Raw genomic sequence first — 22,241 nt, 5'->3', positions numbered from 1 at the left:
TTTTTTCACCTCTTGCACCTTTCTCTTGACCTCCTGTCTCTTTCTTTTATACGTCTCCCACTCAATTTCATTTTTTCCCTGCAAAAATCGTCCAAATGCCTCTCTCTTCTCTTTCACTAATACTCTTCTTCATCCCACCACTCACTACCCTTTCTAATCAACCCACCTCCCACTCTTCTCATGCCACGAGCATCTTTTGCGCAATCCATCACTGATTCCCTAAATACATCCCATTCCTCCCCCACTCCCCTTACTTCCATTGTTCTCACCTTTTTCTATTCTGTACTCAGTCTCTCCTGGTACTTCCTCACACAAGTCTCCTTCCCAAGCTCACTTACTCTCACCACCCTCTTCACCCCAACATTCACTCTTCTTTTCTGAAAACCCATACAAATCTTCACCTTAGCCTCCACAAGATAATGATCAGACATCCCTCCAGTTGCACCTCTCAGCACATTAACATCCAAAAGTCTCTCTTTCGCGCGCCTGTCAATTAACACGTAATCCAATAACGCTCTCTGGCCATCTCTCCTACTTACATACGTATACTTATGTATATGATTGATTTTCAAACCAGGTATTCCCAGTCACCAGTCCTTTTTCAGCACATAAATCTACAAGCTCTTCACCATTTCCATTTACAACACTGAACACCCCATGTATACCAATTATTCCCTCAACTGCCACATTACTCACCTTTGCATTCAAATCACCCATCACTATAACCCAGTCTCGTGCATCAAAACCACTAACACACTCATATGATAAGATATGATATGATATGATATGATATGATAGAGTTGATAGAGATGCTCTGTGGAAGGTATTAAGAATATATGGTGTGGGAGGCAAGTTGTTAGAAGCAGTGAAAAGTTCTTATCGAGGATGTAAGGCATGTGTACGTGTAGGAAGAGAGGAAAGTGATTGGTTCTCAGTGAATGTAGGTTTGCGGGAGGGCTGTGTGATGTCTCCATGGTTTTTTAATTTGTTTATGGATGGGGTTGTTAGGGAGGTGAAGGCAAGAGTTTTGGAAAGAGGGGCAAGTATGAAGTCTGTTGTGGATGAGAGAGCTTGGGAAGTGAGTCAGTTGTTGTTCGCTGATGATACAGCGCTGGTGGCTGATTCATGTGAGAAACTGCAGAAGCTGGTGACTGAGTTTGGTAAAGTGTATGAAAGAAGAAAGTTAAGAGTAAATGTGAATAAGAGCAAGGTTATTAGGTACAGTAGGGTTGAGGGTCAAGTCAATTGGGAGGTAAGTTTGAATGGAGAAAAACTGGAGGAAGTAAAGTGTTTTAGATATCTGGGAGTGGATCTGGCAGTGGATGGAACCATGGAAGCGGAAGTGAATCATAGGGTGGGGGAGGGGTCGAAAATCCTGGGAGCCTTGAAGAATGTGTGGAAGTCGAGAACATTATCTCGGAAAGCAAAAATGTGTATGTTTGAAGGAATAGTGGTTCCAACAATGTTGTATGGTTGCGAGGCGTGGGCTATGGATAGAGTTGTGTGCAGGAGGATGGATGTGCTGGAAATGAGATGTTTGAGGACAATGTGTGGTGTGAGGTGGTTTGATCGAGTAAGTAACGTAAGGGTAAGAGAGATGTGTGGAAATAAAAAGAGCGTGGTTGAGAGAGCAGAAGAGGGTGTTTTGAAATGGTTTGGTCACATGGAGAGAATGAGTGAGGAAAGATTGACCAAGAGGATATATGTGTCGGAGGTGGAGGGAACGAGAAGTGGGAGACCAAATTGGAGGTGGAAAGATTGAGTGAAAAAGATTTTGTGTGATCGGGGCCTGAACATGCTGGAGGGTGAAAGGAGGGCAAGGAATAGAGTGAATTGGATCGATGTGGTATACCGGGGTTGACTTGCTGTCAGTGGATTGAATCAGGGCATGTGAAGCGTCTGGGGTAAACCATGGAAAGCTGTGTAGGTATGTATATTTGCATGTGTGGACGTATGTATATACATGTGTATGGGGGTTGGTTGGGCCATTTCTTTTGTCTTTTTCCTTGCGCTACCTCGCAAATGTGGGAGACAGCGACAAAGTAAAAAAAAAAAATTCATACTTGCTGCATTCATCCATCCCGTTGCCACCCTGCCACACATGAAAAACAGCACCCCCCTCCCCCCCCACGTATATGAGGTAGCACTAGGAAAAGACAACAAAGGCCACATTTGTTCACACTCAGTCTCTAGCTGTCATGTGTAATGCACCAAAACCACAGCTCCCTTTCCACATCCAGACCCCACAGAACTTTCCATGGTTTACCCCAGGCACTTCACATGCCCTGGTTCAATCCATTGACATCATGTCGACCCCAGTAAACCACATTGTTCCAATTCCTGCTATTCCTTGCACGCCTTTTACCCTCCTACATGTTCAGGCCCCGATCACTCAAAATCTTTTTCACTCCATCTTTCCACCTCCAATTTGGTCTCCCACTTCTCATTCCCTCCATCTCTTGACACATATATCCTTTTGGTCAATCTTTCCTAACTCATTCTCTCCATGTGACCAAACCATTTCAAAACACACTCATCTGCTCTCTCAACCACACTTTTTATTACCACACATCTCACTTACCCTTTCATTACTTACTCGACCAAACCACGTCACACCACATATTGTCCTCAAACATCTAATTTCCAACACATCTACCCATTTCTGCACAACTCTATCTATAGCCCATGCCTATAGTGTTGGAATCACTATTTCTCCAAACATACCCATTTTAGCTTTCCGGGATAATGTTCTCGCCTTCCACACATTTTTCAACGCTTCCAGAACTTTCGCCCCCTCCCCCACCCTATGTCTCACTTCCGCTTCCATGGTTCCATCCGTTACCAAATCCACTCCCAGATATATAAAACACTTCACTTCTTCCAGTTTTTCTCCATTTAAACTCACCTCCCAATTAACTTGTCCCTCAACCCTACTGTACCTAATAACCTTGCTCTTATTCACATTTACTCTCAACTTTCTTCTTTCACACACTTTACCAAACTCAGTCACCAGCTTCTGCAGTTTCTCACATGAATCAGCCACCAGCGCTGTATCATCAGCGAACAACAACTGACTCGCTTCCCAAGCTCTCTCATCCACAACAGACTGCATACTTGCCCCTCTTTCCAAAACTCTTGCATTCACCTCCCTAACAACCCCATCCATAAACAAATTAAACAACCAAGAGACATCACGCACCCTTGCTGCAAACCAACATTCACTGAGAACCAATCACTTTCCTCTCTTCCTATACGTACACTTGCCTTACATCCTCGATAAAAACTTTTCACTGCTTCTAACAACTTGCCTCCCACATCATATATTCTTAATACCTTCCACAGAGCATCTCTGTCAACTCTATCATATGCCTTCTCCAGATCCATAAATGCTACATACAAATCCATTTGCTTTTCTAAGTATTTCTCACATACATTCTTCAAAGCAAACACCTGATCCACACATCCTCTACCACTTCTGAAACCACAGTGCTCTTCCCCAATCTGATGCTGTGTACATACCTTCACCCTCTCAATCAATATATATCCTTGGTACTTCCCACACATTCCCAGAGTGTCGTAGAAGGCAACTTAAGGGGACGGGAGCGCGGGGCTAGAAACCCTTTCCTCCTTGTATTTTAACTTTCTAAAAGGGGAAACAGGAGTCATGCGGGGAGTGCTCATCCTCCTCGAAGGCTCAGATTGGGGTGTCTAAATGTGTGTGGGAGGTAAGCTGTTAGAAGCAATGAAAAGCTTTTACCAAGGATTGTAAGGCATGTGTATAAGTAGGAAGAGAGGAGAGTGTTTGGTTCTGAGTGAAGGTTGGTCTGTGGCAGGGGTGTGTGATATCCCCATGATCGTTTAGTTTGTTTATTGATGGGGTGTTTTGGGAGGTAAGTGCAAGACTTTTGGAGAGAGGGGCAAGTATGCAGTCTGTTGGAGATGAGAGGGCCAGGGAAGTGTCAGTTCTTGTTCTCCAGTGATACAGCTCTGGTGGCTGATTCGAATGAGAAACTGGAGAAGTTGGTGACTGAGTTTGGAAAAGTGTGTGAAAGGAGAAAGTTGAGAAAAAATGTGAATGAGAGGAAGGTTATTAGGTTCAGTAGGGTTGAAGGACAAGTTATTTGGGATGTAAGTTGAAATGGAGAAAAATTGAAGAAATTGAAGTTTTAGATATCTGAGAGTGGACTTATCAGCAAATGGAACCGTGGAAGTGGAAGTGGGTCACAGGGTTGGGGAGGGGGCAAAGGTTATGGGAGCAGTGTGGAAAGAGAAAAAGTTATCTCAGAGAGCAAAAATGGATGTATTTGAAGGAATAGTTGTTCTAACAGTATATATGGTCATAAGGCATGGGCTATAGATAGGGTTGTATGGAGGAGGGTGAATGTGTTGGAAATGAAATGTTTGAGGACAATATTTGGTGTGAGTAAATTTTGAGTAAGTAACTGAAAGGGTAAGAAAGATGTGTGGAAATAAAAAGAGTGTGGTTGAGAGAGCAGAAAAGGATGTGTTGAAAGGGTTTGGACATATAGAGAGAATGAGTAAGGAAAGATTGACAAAGACGATAAATTTGTCAGAGGTGGAGGGAAGAAGTAGAAGTGTGAGACCAAATTAGAGGTGGAAGGATAGTGAAAAAGATTTTGAGTGATTGGGGCCTGAACATACAGGAGGGTGAGAGGCATCAAGGAATAGAGTGAATTGGAACGATGTGATATACCAGGGTTGATGTGTTGTCAGTGGACTGAACCAGGGTATGTGAAATATCTGGGGTAAACCATGGAAAGGTCTGTGGGGCCTGGATGTGGATAGGGAGCTGTGGTTTTGGTGCATTACACATGACAGCTAGAGACTGAGTGTAAACGAATGTGGCCTTTTTTTGGTTTGTTTTCCCGGCACTACCTTGCTGAAGCAGGAGATAGTGATGATGTTTCCTGTGGGGCAGTGTAGTGCTGGGAATGGATGAAGGCAAGCAAGTACGAATATGTACATGTGTATATATGTATATGTCTATGTATGTGTGTATGTTGATATGTATTTGTATGTATATGGCATGTGTGGACGTGTATGTATATACGTGTATGTGGGTGGGTTGGGCCATTCTTTTGTCTGTTTCCTTGCGCTACCTCGCTAACGTGGGAGACAGCGACAAAGCAAAATAAAAATAAGAATATGATAAATGTGCATACATGGGCATTTGTGTATATATATATATATATATATATATATATATATATATATATATATATATATTTTTTTTTTTTTTTTTTTATACTTTGTCGCTGTCTCCCGCGTTTGCGAGGTAGCGCAAGGAAACAGACGAAAGAAATGGCCCAACCCCCCCCCCATACACATGTATATACATACGTCCACACACGCAAATATACATACCTACACAGCTTTCCATGGTTTACCCCAGACGCTTCACATGCCTTGATTCAATCCACTGACAGCACGTCAACCCCGGTACACCACATCGCTCCAATTCACTCTATTCCTTGCCCTCCTTTCACCCTCCTGCATGTTCAGGCCCCGATCACACAAAATCTTTTTCACTCCATCTTTCCACCTCCAACTTGGTCTCCCCCTTCTCCTTGCTCCCTCCACCTCCGACACATATATCCTCTTGGTCAATCTTTCCTCACTCATCCTCTCCATGTGCCCAAACCACTTCAAAACACCCTCTTCTGCTCTCTCAACCACGCTCTTTTTATTTCCACACATCTCTCTTACCCTTACGTTACTCAATCGATCAAACCACCTCACACCACACATTGTCCTCAAACATCTCATTTCCAGCACATCCATCCTCCTGCGCACAACTCTATCCATAGCCCACGCCTCGCAACCGTACAACATTGTTGGAACCACTATTCCTTCAAACATACCCATTTTTGCTTTCCGAGATAATGTTCTCGACTTCCACACATTCTTCAAGGCCCCCAGAATTTTCGCCCCCTCCCCCACCCTATGATCCACTTCCGCTTCCATGGTTCCATCCGCTGCCAGATCCACTCCCAGATATCTAAAACACTTCACTTCCTCCAGTTTTTCTCCATTCAAACTCACCTCCCAATTGACTTGACCCTCAACCCTACTGTACCTAATAACCTTGCTCTTATTCACATTTATATATATATATATATATATGTGTATATAAGCGGATGTGCCTTTCATCTTCTGTTTTTTGGCACTACCTTACTGACACAGGAAACAGTGATTAAGTATAGAAAGTAAATGATGAATATTACCCCATTGATTTAGAATTGATATTCAGACTTGTGAGTGTATTATTTGATGTAAGTTTTTGTTGTGCTTTAAAGAGTTGGAAAAGTTGAGTATAAATAATCTTTTATTTTAGTGATATTAAAGAGTGTTTATGCATTAATTTGTTTTAGTGCGAAAAGGACCTTGGACTGAAGAAGAGTCATTGAGACTGAGAAGAGGGATTTATGAGATACATAAAGTGAAGTCGTTGAGGGAAGCCTTTGAGAACAAAATTGATTGGATAAAAATCTTACCATATGTGAGGGTAAGTGAATGTTTCTTGCATAGAGAAATTTTTTAAGAAATAGGGAATTTGTGTAACACATTCTTGCAGAAAGCATTGTAGAACACTTCAGGTAACAGGCTTGATTGCAGGTGAACTTAAATCTCAAACAGAATTGATTGATCTGTATGTGATAATTGGTATCATAGTACATAGCAGGACAGTTCGTGCAGAATATCTGATGTCTAATTGATTGTCACAGACCTTAAGGGTGTAGTGCTTAGCGTTGTTGATCTTGACATATTCATTGGCTGCCAGGGGTAAAGTGCACAGGTTAGAATTATGGTTGCAAGAGTTGGTCCACGGTCAAGCCACCTGTCTATCTATCTGCTTCTGAAACCACGCTGCTCCTCCCCAGTCTGATTCTTTTTACATGCCTTCACCCTCTCGCTCAATGCCCTCCCATACAATTCTGCAGGCATACTTTACAAACTTATGCCTCTGTAGTTTTATCACTCACCTTTATCCCTTTTGGCTTTGTACAATGGCACTATACATGCATTCTGCCAGTCCTCAGGTACTTCACCATAATTCATACATATATTGAATATCCCTAACAACCAATCAACAACACAGTCACCCTCCTTTCTTAATAAATTCAACTGCATTTCCATTCACTCCCGTCACCTTGCCGGATTTCATCTTCTGCAAGGCTTTCACCACCAAACCACTCTCCCTGACTCTCACTTCGCACACCACCTTGACCAAAACACCCTACATCTGCCACTCTGTCATCAAACACATTCAACAGTCCTTCAAAATACTCACTCCACCTCCTTGCTCCATAACTACCAGTTACCACTTCCCCCCTTGCCCCCTTCACAGATGTTCTCATTTGTTTTTTTGTCTTTTGCACATTATTTACATGCTAACAAAGCATCTTTTTAGTATCGCTTAATGATACACTCACCTCAACTCTCATTTGCCCTCTTTCTCAACCCTTCCACCTTCCTCCTGACCTCACGCTGCTTTCTCTTATACATCTCCCAGTCATTTTCTTTCCTTTCTTTTAAGTACTGTTCAAATGCCTCTCTTTTTTATGTCACTAACAACTGTACTTTTTCATCCCACCACTCACTTCCCTTTCTAATCATCCCACCTCCCACCTTTCAGATGCCACATTCATCTCTTGCATGTGCCATTGCTGCTTCCCTAAGTACATCCCATTCCTTACCCACTCCCCTCACTTCATTTGCTCTTACCTTTTGCCATGCTATGCCCATTCTTTCCTGGTACTTCTTCACTCAAGTCTCCTTTCCAAGCTTACTTAGTCTCACCACTCTCTTCTCCCCTACATTCTCACCTCTTTTTTTGAAAACCTCAACAAATCTTCACCTTCGCTTCCACGAGATAGTGATCAGACATCCATAAGTTTCTCTTTTACATACTTATCAATTGATACATAATCTGACAGTGCCCTTTGACCATCTTTCCTACTCGCATACATATAATTTTGTATATCTTTCTTTTTTATCCCTGGGGATAGAGGAGAAAGAATACCTCCCACGTACTCCCTGCGTGTCGTAGAAGGCGACTAAAAGGGAAGGGAGTGGGGGGCTGGAAAGCCTCCCCTCTTTTTTTTTTTTTTTTTTTTTAATTTTTCAAAGGAAGGAACAGAGAAGGGGGCCGGGTGAGGATGTTTTCTCAGAGGCCTAGTCCTCTGTTCTTAACGCTACCTCGCTGACGTGGGAAATGGCGATTAGTATGAAAGAAAGAAAGAAAGATCTCTCTTTTTGAACTAGATGTTCCCAATCACCAGTCTTTTCTCAGCACAGGAGTTCGTAAGCTCTTCCCCATTTCCGTTCCCAACACTGAATACCCTATGCACACTAATTATATCCTCAACTGCCACATTGCTCACCTTGGTATTTAAATGACTCATCACAAATACCCAGTCTCATGCACCAAAACTGCTGGCACAGTCAGTCAACTGCTCTGAAAATACTTGCCTCTCATGATCTTGCTTCTCATGACCAGGTACATAAGCACCAATAAATACCCATCTCTTGCCACTCACTTTCAGTTTTACCCACACCAATCTAAAATTTACTCTTTTACACTTTCACACACTCCCACAACTCCTGCTTCAGGAGTAGTGCTACTCCTTCCTTAGCTCTTGTCCTCTTACCAACGCTTGAGTTTACTCCCAAGACATTTCCAACCCATTCTAACCTTTTACTCTTGGACTTTGTTTTACTCAGAGCCAGAACTTCCAGGTTTCTTTCCTCAAACATACTACCTGTCTCTCCTCTCTTGTCATCTTGGTTTCATACACACACATTCAGACACCCCAATCTGAGCCTTTGAGGATGGTGAGCACTCCATATTTGACTCCTTCTGTTTCCTGTCTTAGAAATTGAAATACAAGAAGGGGAGGGTCCCCCCCCCACTCCTGCATCCTTAAGTTTCCTTCTATGACACATGAGGAATATGGAGGTAGAATTCTTTTCCCCTACGTGTATGTATATACAGGGGGTCCCATGTTACGAACGGGTTAGGTTCCTGAACCCATTTTGTAAGTCAGTGTGTTCAAGTTGGAAAGCATAAAGTTGCTCGAGATTTGAGGAAATACCTATACATGACTGTAAGAATGTATTAGAAATTGTATTCTGAAGTAAGTATAGTTGATAGAACATCATATTAAGTAACACTTAATGAAAAAAGATGCTGCTCAGCAGTTCGCAAGTGTAATTGATTGTATGGCAGACAAGGAATTAGGTATATTTTTTGGAGTTCGTTTGTAAATACGGGTGTTTGTAGATAAGATGCTTGTCATTAGATGCTGTTTCCTGTGGGGCGGGGTTGTGACAGGAATGGATGAAGGCAAGTAAATATGGATATGTACATGTGTAAGACCACTCAGTCTCTAGCTGTCATGTATTATGCACCGAAAACACAGCTCCCTTTCCACATTCAGGCCCCACAAAACTTTCTATGGTTTACCCCAGACGCTTCACATACCCTGGTTCAATCCATTGACATCATGTCGACCCCAGGATACCACATCGTTCCAGTTCACTCTATTCCTTGCACGCCTTTCACCCTCCTGCATGTTCAGGCCCCGATCGCTCAAAATCTTTTTCATTCCATCTTTCCACCTCCAATTTAGTCTCCCACTTCTCCTCGTTCCCTCCACCTGTGACACATATATCCTCTTTATCAGTCTTTCCTCACTTATTCTCTCCATGTGACCAGACCATTTCAAAACACCCTCTTTTTCTCTCTCAACCACACTCTTTTTATTACCACACATCTCTCTTACCCTTTCATTACTCACTCAGTCAAACCACCTCACACCATATATTGTCCTCAAACATCGCATTTCCAACACATCTGCCCTACTCTGCACTACTCTGTCTATAGCCCATGCCTCGTAACCATATAACATTGTTGGAACCACTATTCCTTCAAACATACCCATTTTTGCTTTCCGAGATAATGTTCTTGCCTTCCACACATTTCCCAATGATCCCAGAACCTTCGCTCCCTCCCCCACCCTGTGACTCACTTCCACTTCCATGGTTCCATCCACTGCCAAATCTGCTCCCAGATATCAAAAACACTTCAGTTCCTCCAGTTTTTCTCCATTCAAACTTACCTCCTAATTGACTTGTCCTTCAACCCTACTGTACCTAATAACCTTGTTCTTATTCACATTTACTCTTAGCTTTCTTCTTTCACACACTTTACAAAACTCAGTCACCAGCTTCTGCAGTTTCTCACCCGAATCAGCCACCCAGTGCAGTATCATCAGCGAACAACAACTAACTCACTTCCCAATCCCTCTCATCCACAACAGACTGCATACTTGCCCCTCTCTCAAAAACTCTTGCATTTACCTCCTTAACAACCCCATCCATAAACAAATTTAACAACCATGGAGACATCACGCAACCCTGCCACAAACCGACATTCACTGAGAACCAGTCACTTTCCTCTCTTCCTACTCGTACACATGCCTTACATCCTCAATAAAAACTTTTCACTGCTTCTAATGACTTGCCTCCCACACCATATGTTGGTAATACCTTCCTCAGAGCATCTCTATCAACTCTATCATATGTCTTCTCCAGATCCATAAGTGCTACATACAAATCCATTTGCTTTTCTAAGTATTTCTCACATACATTCATCAAAACAAACACCTGATCCACATGTCCTCTGCCACTTTTGAAACCACAATGCTCTTTCCCAATCTGATGCTCTGTACATGCCTTCACCCTCTCTATCAATACCCTCCCATATAATTTCCCAGGAATACTCAACAGACTTATACCTCTGTAATTTGAGCTCTCACCTTTATCCCATTTGCCTTTGTACAATGGCACTCTGCATGCATCCTTCCAATCCTCAGGCACCTCACCATGAGTCATTTATTTATTTATTTTGCTTTGTCGCTGTTTCCCGCGTTAGCAAGGTAGCGCAAGGAAACAGATGAAAGAATGGCCCAACCCACCCACATACACATGTATATACATACACGTCCACACACGCAAATATACATACCTGAAGGGCGCAAATGGGGAGGTGATAACAAGTAGTGGTGATGTGAGAAGGAGATGGAGTGAGTATTTTGAAGGTTTGTTGAATGTGTTTGATGATAGAGTGGCAGATATTAGGTGTTTTGGTCGAGGTGGTGTGCAAAGTGAGAGGGTTAGGGAAAATGATTTGGTAAACAGAGAAGAGGTAGTAAAAGCTTTGCGGAAGATGAAAGCCGGCAAGGCAGCAGGTTTGGATGGTATTGCAGTGGAATTTATTAAAAAAGGGGGTGACCATATTATTGACTGGTTGGTAAGGTTATTTAATGTATGTATGACTCATGGTGAGGTGCCTGAGGATTGGCGGAATGCATGCATATTGCCATTGTACAAAGGCAAAGGGGATAAGAGTGAGTGCTCAAATTACAGAGGTATAAGTTTGTTGAGTATTCCTGGTAAATTATATGGGAGGGTATTGATTGAGAGGGTGAAGGCATGTACAGAGCATCAGATTGGGGAAGAGCAGTGTGGTTTCAGAAGTGGTAGAGGATGTGTGGATCAGGTGTTTGCTTTGAAGAATGTATGTGAGAAATACTTAGAAAAGCAAATGGATTTGTATGTAGCATTTATGGATCTGGAGAAGGCATATGATAGAGTTGATAGAGATGCTCTGTGGAAGGTATTAAGAATATATGGTGTGGGAGGCAAGTTGTTAGAAGCAGTGAAAAGTTTTTATCGAGGATGTAAGGCATGTGTACGTGTAGGAAGAGAGGAAAGTGATTGGTTCTCAGTGAATGTAGGTTTGCGGCAGGGGTGTGTGATGTCTCCATGGTTGTTTAATTTGTTTATGGATGGGGTTGTTAGGGAGGTGAATGCAAGAGTTTTGGAAAGAGGGGCAAGTATGAAGTCTGTTGTGGATGAGAGAGCTTGGGAAGTGAGTCAGTTGTTGTTCGCTGATGATACAGCGCTGGTGGCTGATTCATGTGAGAAACTGGAGAAGCTGGTGACTGAGTTTGGTAAAGTGTGTGAAAGAAGAAAGTTAAGAGTAAATGTGAATAAGAGCAAGGTTATTAGGTACAGTAGGGTTGAGGGTCAAGTCAATTGGGAGGTAAGTTTGAATGGAGAAAAACTGGAGGAAGTAATGTGTTTTAGATATCTGGGAGTGGATCTGGCAGCGGATGGAACCATGGAAGCGGAAGTGGATCATAGGGTGGGGGAGGGGGCGAAAATCCTGGGAGCCTTGAAGAATGTGTGGAAGTCGAGAACATTGTCTCGGAAAGCAAAAATGGGTATGTTTGAAGGAATAGTGGTTCCAACAATGTTGTATGGTTGCGAGGCATGGGCTATGGATAGAGTTGTGCGCAGGAGGATGGATGTGCTGGAAATGAGATGTTTGAGGACAATGTGTGGTGTGAGGTGGTTTGATCGAGTAAGTAACGTAAGGGTAAGAGAGATGTGTGGAAATAAAAAGAGCGTGGTTGAGAGAGCAGAAGAGGGTGTTTTGAAATGGTTTGGTCACATGGAGAGAATGAGTGAGGAAAGATTGACCAAGAGGATATATGTGTCGGAGGTGGAGGGAACGAGGAGAAGTGGGAGACCAAATTGGAGGTGGAAAGATGGAGAAAAAGATTTTGTGTGATCGGGGCCTGAACATGCAGGAGGGTGAAAGGAGGGCAAGGAATAGAGTGAATTGGATCGATGTGGTATACCGGGGTTGACGTGCTGTCAGTGGATTGAATCAGAGCATGTGAAGCGTCTGGGGTAAACCATGGAAAGCTGTGTAGGTATGTATATTTGCGCGTGTGGACGTATGTATATACATGTGTATGGGGGTGGGTTGGGCCATTTCTTTCGTCTGTTTCCTTGCGCTACCTCACAAACGCGGGAGACAGTGAGAAAGCAAAAAAAAAAAAAAAATACATCTCAACGTATACATATATCTATACACACAGACATATACATATATACACATGTACGTAATTCATACTGTCTGCCCTTATTCATTCCTATCGCCATCTCGCCACACATGAAATAACAACCCCCTCCCCCCTCATGAGTGCAAGGTAGCACTAGGAAAAGACAACAAAGGCCCCATTCGTTCACACTCAAGTCTTTAGCTGTCATGTAATAATGCACCGAAACCAGAGCTCCCTTTCCACATCCAGGCCCCACATAACTTTCCATGGTTTATCCCAGATGCTTCACATGCCCTGGTTCAATCCATTAACAACACATCGACCCCGGTATACCACATCGTTCTAATTCACTCTATTCCTTGCATGCCTTTCACCCTCCTGCATGTTCAGGCCCCGATCACTCAAAATCTTTTTCACTCCAGCTTTCCACCTCCAATTTGGTCTCCCACTTCTCCTTGTTCCTGCCACCTCCGACACATATATCCTCTTTGTCAATCTTTCCTCACTCATTCTTTCCATGTGACTAAACCATTTCAATCAAACCACCTCACACCACATATTGTCCTCAAACATCTCATTTCCAGCACATCCACCCTCCTGTGCACAACTCTATCCATAGCCCATGCCTCGCAACCATACAGCATTGTTGGAACCACTATTCCTTCAAACATAGCCATTTTTGCTTTTGGAGATAATGTTCTCGACTTCCACACATTTTTCAATGCTCACAGAACTTTCACCCCCTCCCCCACCCTATGATGCACTTCTGCTTCCATGGTACCATCTACTGCCAAATCCATTCCCAGATATCTAAATCACTTCACTTCCTCCAGTTTTTCTCCATTCAAACTTACCTCCCAATTAACTTGTCCGTTGACCCTACTGTACCAAATAACCTTGCTCTTATTCACATTTACTCTCAGCTTTCTTCTTTCACACACTTTACCAAACTCAGTCACCAGCTTCTGCAGTTTCTCACACGAATCAGCCACCAGCACTGTATCATCAGCGAACAACAACTGACTCTTCCCAAGCTCTCTCATCCACAACAGACTGCATACTTGCTTTCTTTCCAAAACTCTTGCATTCACCTCCCTAACAACCCCATCCATAAACAAATTAAACAACCATGGAGACATAACACACCCCTGCCGCATACCTACATTCACTGAGAACCAATCGCTTTCCTCTCTTCCCACACATACATATGCCTTACATCCTCGATAAAAACTTTTCACTGTTTCTAATAACTTGCCCCCCACACCATATAGTCTTAATACTTTCCACAGAGCATCTCTAGCAACTCTATCATGTGCCTTCTCCAGATCCATAAATGCTACATACCAATCCATTTGCTTTTCTAAGTATTTCTCACATACATTCTTCAAAGCAAACACCTGATCCACACATCCTCTACCACTTCTGAAACCACAGTGCTCTTCCCCAATCTGATGCTCTGTACATGCCTTCACCCTCTCAGTTGATACCCTCCCATATAATTTCCCAGGAATACTCAACAAATTTATATCTCTGTAATTTGAGCACTCACTTTTATCCCCTTTACCTTTGTACAGTGGCACTATGTAAGCATTCCGCCAATCCTCAGGCACCTCACCATGAGACATACATACATTGAACAACCTTACCAACCAGTCAACAATACAGTCACCCCCTTTTTTAATAAATTCCACCTCAATATCATCCAAACCTGCTGCCTTGCCGGCTTTCATCTTCCACAAAGCTTTTACTACCTCTTCTCTGTTTACCAAATCAATTTCCCTAACCCTTTCACTTTGCACACCACCTCGACCAAAACACCCTATATATGCCATTTTATCATCAAACACATTCACCTAACCTTCAAAATACTCACTCCATCTCCTTCTCACATCACCACTACTGTTATCACCTCCCCATTAGCCCCCTTCACTGAAGTTCCCATTTGTTCCCATGTCTTATGCACTTTATTTACCTCCTTCCAAAACATCTATTTATTCTCCTTAAAATTTAATGATACTCTCTCACCCCAACTCTCATTTGCCCTCTATTTCACCTCTTGCACCTTTCTCTTGACCTCCTGCCCTTTTCTTTTATACATCTCCCAGTCATTTGCATTATTTCCCTGCAAAAAACATCCAAATGCCTCTCTCTTCTCTTTCACTAGGAATCTTACTTCTTCATCCCACAACTCACTACCCTTTCTAATCTCACTCCATCTCCTTCTCACATCACCACTACTGTTATCACCTCCCCATTAGCCCCCTTCACTGAAGTTCCCATTTGTTCCCATGTCTTATGCATTTTATATACCTCCTTCCAAAACATCTTTTTATTCTCCTTAAAATTTAATGATACTCTCTCACCCCAACTCTCATTTGCCCTCTTTTTCACCTCTTGCACCTTTCTCTTGACCTCCTGCCTCTTTCTTTTATACATCTCCCAGTCATTTGCATTATTTCCCTGCAAAAAACATCCAAATGCCTCTCTCTTCTTTTTCACTAGGAATCTTACTTCATCCCACGACTCACTACCCTTTCTAATCTCCCCACCTCCCACGATACTCATGCCTCAAGCATCTTTTGCGCAAGCCATCACTGCTTCCCTAAATACATCCCATTCCATCCCCCACTCCCTTTATGTCCTTTGTTCTCACCTTTTTCCATTCTGTATTCAGTCTCTCCTGGTACTTCCTCACTCAAGTCTCCTTCCCAAGCTCACTTACTCTCACCACTCTTTTCACCCCAACATTCTCTCTTCTTTTCTGAAAACCTCTACAAATCTTCACCTTTGCCTCCACAAGATAATGATCGGACATCCCTCCAGTTGCACCTTTCAGCACATTAACATCCAAAAGTCCCTCTTTTGCGCACCTATCAATTAACACGTAATCCAGTAACGCTCTCTGGCCATCTCTTCTACTTACATACGTATACTTATGCATATCTCTCTTTTTAAACCAGGTATTCCCAATCAGCAGTCCTTTTTCAGCACATAAATCTACAAGCTCTTCACCATTTCCATTTACTACACTGTACACCCCATGTACACCAATTATTCCCTCAACTGCCACATTACTCACCTTTGCCTTCAAATCACCCATCACTATAACCTGGTCTCTTGCATCAAAACTACTAACACACTCACTCAGCTGTTCCCAAAACACTTGCCTCTCATGATCTTTCTTCTTATGCCCAGGTGCATATGCACCAATAATCACCCATCTCTTTCCATCCACTTTCAGTTTTAGCCATATCAATTTAGAGTTTACTTTCTTACACTCTATCACATACTCCCACCACTCCTGTTTCAGGAGTAGTGCTACTCCTTCCCTTGCTCTTGTCCTCTCACTAATCCCTGACTTTTCTCCCAAGACATTCCCAAACCACTCTTCCGCTTTACCCTTGAGGTTCGTTTCACTCAGAGTCAAAACATCCAGGTTCCTTTCCTCAAACATACTACCTATCTCTCCTTTTTTCTCATCTTGGTTACATCCACACACATTTAGACACCCCAATCTGAGCCTTCGAGGAGGATGAGCACTCCCCTCTTGACTCCTTCTGTTTCCCCTTTTAGAAAGTTAGAATATAAGAAGCGGAGGGTTTCCAGCCCTCGCTCCCGTCCCCCTTTAGTCGCCTTCTACGACACGTGAGGAATGCATGGGAAGTATTCTTTCTCCCCTATCCTCCTATTGTAGGTATTAATTATTGATTAAAGTCAGGTTGTTTATGTACTATTTCTGTATTTTTCAGACTCGTAACTACAGGAACATGAGGCAATACGTGCAACGTGAAATAGCAAGAAGTGATCATAATAGTGTAATCTACAACAGAATTTCTTTGAAAAAGATTATTGACTTGTAAGTTGAATAGCCAAATGGTGCATTGATTTGAATAGTTTTATTATCTGTCTGTCCATTTGTGTCTCTGATGCCAATTTACTCTGGGAACTCCCTCATCGGGGTGGCCCAGGCAAAAGATTCTCCATAACTGGTGAACTTCAGGGCCACTTCTTAGCCTTTAGTGCCTCGCCCTTAACAGTCCACTGGTATGAGGTAACTCTAGCACAGTGTTTCCAAAGGCTCCAACCTGATGTTCCTACTGACAGCTTCTACTTAATGTTCCTGCCTAATGCTCCAACTTACTGCTTCTACCTAATGCTCTTACCAAATGTCCAAACCTATTACTTGTACCTAATGTATGTACCTAATTCCATATTACTATTAGTATTAAGCATAACTTTGACGTTCTTTAGTTTAAAAATTACTGATTTTAGATGAACTGCTTAAGCTTGAAGTTAGTAAGAGATTTCATACCTGTCATTATGAAAAAAATGGGTGTTGGAAGAACAGTTAAAAGATGGAAATGGAAAGTGGATTGAATAGGTGAAATGAAGGACAAGCTGAAGGTGGTCAAGAGCGAAGTGGAAGGAGTTTATGGTGAAGTAGACATACTGGAGTGTGTGATAGACACTGCATGTACTTTATTTTTAAACAGACAGCATTGTTGGGCTTATTTTTTTATCAACATTTAGGTTATTTAAGACCAGAGAGAAAACCTTTGCAATATTGATTATTTATTAAGCTCATGGATTGAACTAATGTGTTCTGATTTACAGGGTTTACAGCAGTGGTGTAGAATCCATACATGCCATTGACTGGCACGCTATATCTCTGCATTTTCCACAGCAAAACCCCTACCTCTTAAGCAGACTGTTCAGAAAAAAGTACTATGCTACCCCATATGAAAATAGAGTAACTGTTGAGGGTTAGTATAATTGATTTTTTGTATAATGTTCACTCTTACTGAATATGTATTAGACTTTTACAGAATTTGATTGGTTTAGTACGTGCTTGGAGACAGGAGAGAAAGAATACTATTGTATTGCTTTCATGTGAGTCAACTAACAGTGGTGGAAGCTTGGAGCTGGGAACCTTCCCCACTTGTATTATCACCATAGAAAAACTGGAACAAACAAGTCAAGTGAGTTTTTTTTTAGGCTTGAACTGGGATGTCTGAATGTGTATGATTATATTCATGATGAAAAGAAAAGAAGGGAATTATGGATGCTTTGTTTAATGAGAGAAACCTGGATGTTGTGGCTATGAGCAAAACATAGCTAAAGGATAAGAGGGTAGAGTGTTTCAGGATTGTTAAGGGTATGAAGACCAGGGTTAGTGAGTATACAAGAGGAGAAGAAAGGGGTGACATTTCTTATGAGTAAACTATGAAAGTACCTTAAAGAGTGGAAGATAGTGAGTTCAAAGATGATGTGGGCTGGAAGGAAAGCAACTACAAGATATGAGTGATCAACCCCTATGGAGCAAGAAGTTGATTGATGAACTATTCCCTTTTGTCCATTTACAATGATACATCCTTGCTGAAGGTGAATTTTCAGTCGTGGGGTAACTGTTTACAGATTAAGACTGGTAACTCCCAAGGAATAGCATGAATTGGAGCTGAGAATAGCATGCTGAGAGTGGGCTAGCCAGGACATGTGAAGTGGTCATGATAAACCATAGAACAGTCTGTAGGAGCTAACATTTCAGTACCCTATACATGACAGCTATAGGTGCTTAAAATGAAATTTTGCCAAAAGGGCAGAGCTAGCATGTAGTACTTAGCAGAGTAAAATGCTCTACCTGTAACATACACAGTAAAAAAACAATAATCATAAGACTTGCTTAATGAATGATATTGTATTTCTTTGCTGCTATGTCTATCTATCTGTCTATCTATATCTCTGATGCCCATTCCAATTGGAACTCCCTCAAAGGGGTGGCCACAGCAACAGAGTCTCCATAACTACAGAACTCTAGTGCCACTTCTTATACTTTAGTGCCTCACCCTTAACAGGCCACAGGCAGAGGGTAAATCTAGTGCAGTGTTTACAGAGGCTCCTACATAATGTTCCTAATGACCTCTATCTAATACTTCTACCTACTACTTCTAACTAATGTTTCTTCCTAATAATCCTGCCTAAATGTTCCTACCTACTTCTTCTATCTACTGCTCTTCATTTTGCCATAAGGCTGGCTTGCGCATGATGCTCACCATAGGAAAATCTAGTTAAGAAGAATGAGCTGTGTGAGTTAAGTGTTGTCAAGTGTTATATATGATGAGGGGAGATTGTATGTTTGTTGGCAGAATGCCAGTAGTCCACATGTTAGTGAGGCAGAAAGGAAAGACAGCTATCTGGGTCAGATAAGTGCAAATTGACAACCACAAGGTGCTGGCTCACTAAGCAGATGTCACTAACCCTCCTGATACCCAGGTGGGTAGTATGATAATATACATCCCTGGTCATCAGCTGATTACCAACTACTACATGCTATGTGCATTTCATAATTATCTATGACTGGGACTGTTGTTAATGGAAATGGTGAAGAGCTTGTGGATTTGTGTGCTGAAAAAAGACTGGTGATTGGGAATACCACGTTTGAAAAATGAGATATACATAAGGATACGTATTTGAGTAGAAGAAATGGTCAAAAGGCATTATTGGATTATGTGCTAATTGATAGGCATGTAAGAGAGAGACTTTTGGATGTTAATGTTCTGAGAGGGGCAGCTGGAAGGATGTCTGATCACTCTCTTCTTGAGGTAAAGGTGAAGATTTGTGGAGGTTTTCAAAAAAGAAGAGAGAATGTTGGGTGAAAGAGAGTGGTGAGAGTAAGTGAGTTTGGAAAGGAGACGTGTGAGGAAGTACCAGGAGAAATTGAGTGTAGAATGGCAAAAGGTGAGAGCAAATGACTTGAGAGTGGGTGAGGAATGAGATGTATTTAGGGAAGCAGTTGATGGCATGTGCAAAAGATGCATGTGGCATGAGGAAGGTGGGAGTTGGGCAGATTAGAAAGGTTGGTGAGTGGTGGGATGAATAAGTAAAGTTGTTAGTGAAAGAGAAAAGAGAGGCATTTGGTCGATACTTGAAAGGGAGGAGTACAAATTGCTGGGAGATGTATAAAAGAAAGTGGCAGGAGGTCAAGAGAAAGGTGCAAGATAGCAAATGAGAGTTGGGGTGAGAGAGTATCATTAAACTTTAGGAAGAATTTTTAGATGTTTTGGAAGGAAGCAAATAATGTGCATAAGACATGAGAACAAATAGGAACATAGGTGGAGGGGCAAATGGGGAAGTAATAACAGGTAGTGATGAAGTGAGAAGGAGATGGAGTTATTATTTTGAAGTTTTGTTGAATGTGTTTGGTGATAGAGTGGCAGATATAGGGTGTTTTGGTTAGGGTGGTGTGCGAAGTGAGAGGGTCAGGGAGAATGGTTTGGTTAAGAGAGGAGGTAGTGAAAGCCTTGCAGAAGATGAAATCTGGCAGGATGGCAGGTTTGGATAGTATTGCAGTAGAATTTATTAAGAAGGGGTGACTATGTTGTTGATTGGTTGATAAGGATATTCACTGTTTGTATGGCTCATGGTGAAATGCCTGAGGATTGGCAGAATGCATGTATAGTGCCATTGTACAAAGGCATAGGGGATAAAGGTTGAGTATTGCTGGGAAATTATATTGATTGAGAGGGTGAAGGCATGTACAGAGCATCAGATTGGGGAATAGCGGTATGGTTTCAGAAGTGGTAGAGGATATGTGCATCAGGTGTTTGCTTTGAAGAATGTGTGTAAGAAATACCTAGAAAAACAGATGAATAGATGTGTGGTTTCAGATGTGGTAGAGGATATGTGTATCAGGTGTTTGCTTTGAAGAATGTATGTGAGAAATACTTAGAAAAACAGATGGATTTGTATGTAGCATTTATGGATCTGGAGAAGGCATATAATAGGTCTGATAGAGATGCTCTGTGGAAGGTCTTAAGAGTATAGAGCATGGGAGGTAAGTTGCCAGAAGCAATTAAAAAGTTTTTACCAAGGATGTAAGGCATGTCTACAAGTAGGAAGAGAGAAGAGTGATTGGTTCTCAGTGAATGTTGGTCTGTGACATGGGTGTATGATGTCCCCATTGTTGTTTAATTTGTATATAGATTGGGTGGTTAGGGAGGTAGATACAAGTTTTGGAGAGGGGCAAGTATGCTGTCTGTTGGGGATGAGAGGGTCTGGGAAGATAGTTGTTGTTTGCCTATGATACAGCACTGGTGGCTGATTTGATTGAGAAACTGCAGAAGTTGGTGACTGAGTTTGGAAAAGTGTGTAAAAGGAGAAAGTTGAGAGTAAATGTTAATGAGAGCAAGGTTATTAGGCTCAGTAGGGTTGAGGGACAAGGTGATTGGGATGTAAGCTTGGATGGAGAAATTTTAGAGGAAGTGAAATGTTTTAGATATCTGGGAGTAGACTTAACAGTGAATGGAACCATGAAAGCAGAAGTGAGTCACAGGGTGGGGTAAGGGGTGAAGTTTCTGGGAGCGATGAAGAATGTGTGGAAAGAGAGAACGATATGTAGGAGAGCTAAAATGGGTAAGTTTGCAGGAAAAGAATTATCAACAATGTTTTATGGTTTCAAGGCATGGGCTATGATAGGTTTGTATGAGGAGAAAGGATGTGTTGGAAATGAAATGTTTGAGGACAATATGTGGTGTGAGGTGGGTTGATCGAGTAAGTAATGAAAGGGTAAGAGAGATGTTTGGTAATAAAAAGATTGTGGTTGCGAGAGCAGAAGAGGGTGTTTTGAAATGGTGTGGACATATGGGGAGAATGAGTGAGGAAAGATTGACATAGAGGATATATGTGTCAGAGGTGAAGGAAACAAAGCAAAGTGGGACACCAAATTGGAAGTGGAAGGATGGAGTGGAAAAGATTTCGAGTGAGCGGGGCCTGAACATACAGGAGGGTGAAAGGCGTGCAAGGAATAGAGTGAATTGGAATGATGTGGTATACCGGGGTCGACTTGCTGTCATTGGACTGAACCAAGGCACGTGAAATATCTGGGGTAAATCATGGAAGGGTCTGTGGGAGCTGTGGTTTTGGTGCATTATACATGACAGCTAGAGACTGAGTGTGAACGAATGTTACCTTCTTTGTCCTTTCCTAGCATTACCTCACTGAAAGGGGGGATGCTGTTTCCTGTGTTGCAGGTAATGACAGGAATGGATGAAGGCAAGCAAGTATGATTATGTATGTGTATATATGTATATGTCTGTGTATGTATATGTGCGTGTATGGGCTTTATGTACATACATGTGTATATGAGTGGTTGGGCCATTCTTCATCTGTTTCCTGGTGCTACCTTGCTGTTGCGGGAAAAAGAGATTAAGTATAATAAAATGAATGATAATAATAATGATAATTATAAAGAAATAGTCTTTTTTTCATTCACTTTTGGAAGTTTCATCATGAGAACTTCATACCATA

At 42.0% G+C, this 22,241-nt stretch overlaps 1 protein-coding gene across 6 annotated transcripts in view; it reads left to right on the top strand.

The window, feature by feature from the left end:
- LOC139746366 (uncharacterized) overlaps nucleotides 1-22,241 on the top strand; it is a 96,321-nt gene that overhangs the window by 35,628 nt on the left and 38,452 nt on the right. For 3 of the 6 annotated variants that reach the window (XM_071657567.1, XM_071657564.1, XM_071657563.1), the window contains exons 7-9: nucleotides 6,393-6,526; nucleotides 16,688-16,794; nucleotides 17,553-17,701. In XM_071657567.1, the coding sequence (XP_071513668.1) occupies nucleotides 6,393-6,526; nucleotides 16,688-16,794; nucleotides 17,553-17,701 (390 nt within the window). Of the gene's footprint in view, nucleotides 1-6,392; nucleotides 6,527-16,687; nucleotides 16,795-17,552; nucleotides 17,702-17,754; nucleotides 17,918-22,241 lie in introns of all 6 variants that reach the window. The other 3 variants (XM_071657565.1, XM_071657566.1, XR_011712143.1) reach the window with 2 other exon arrangements.

Source organism: Panulirus ornatus, chromosome 64 (assembly GCF_036320965.1).
Source record: "Panulirus ornatus isolate Po-2019 chromosome 64, ASM3632096v1, whole genome shotgun sequence".
NCBI lineage: Eukaryota > Metazoa > Arthropoda > Malacostraca > Decapoda > Palinuridae > Panulirus > Panulirus ornatus.
This window is presented reverse-complemented; position numbering and strand designations above follow the sequence as displayed.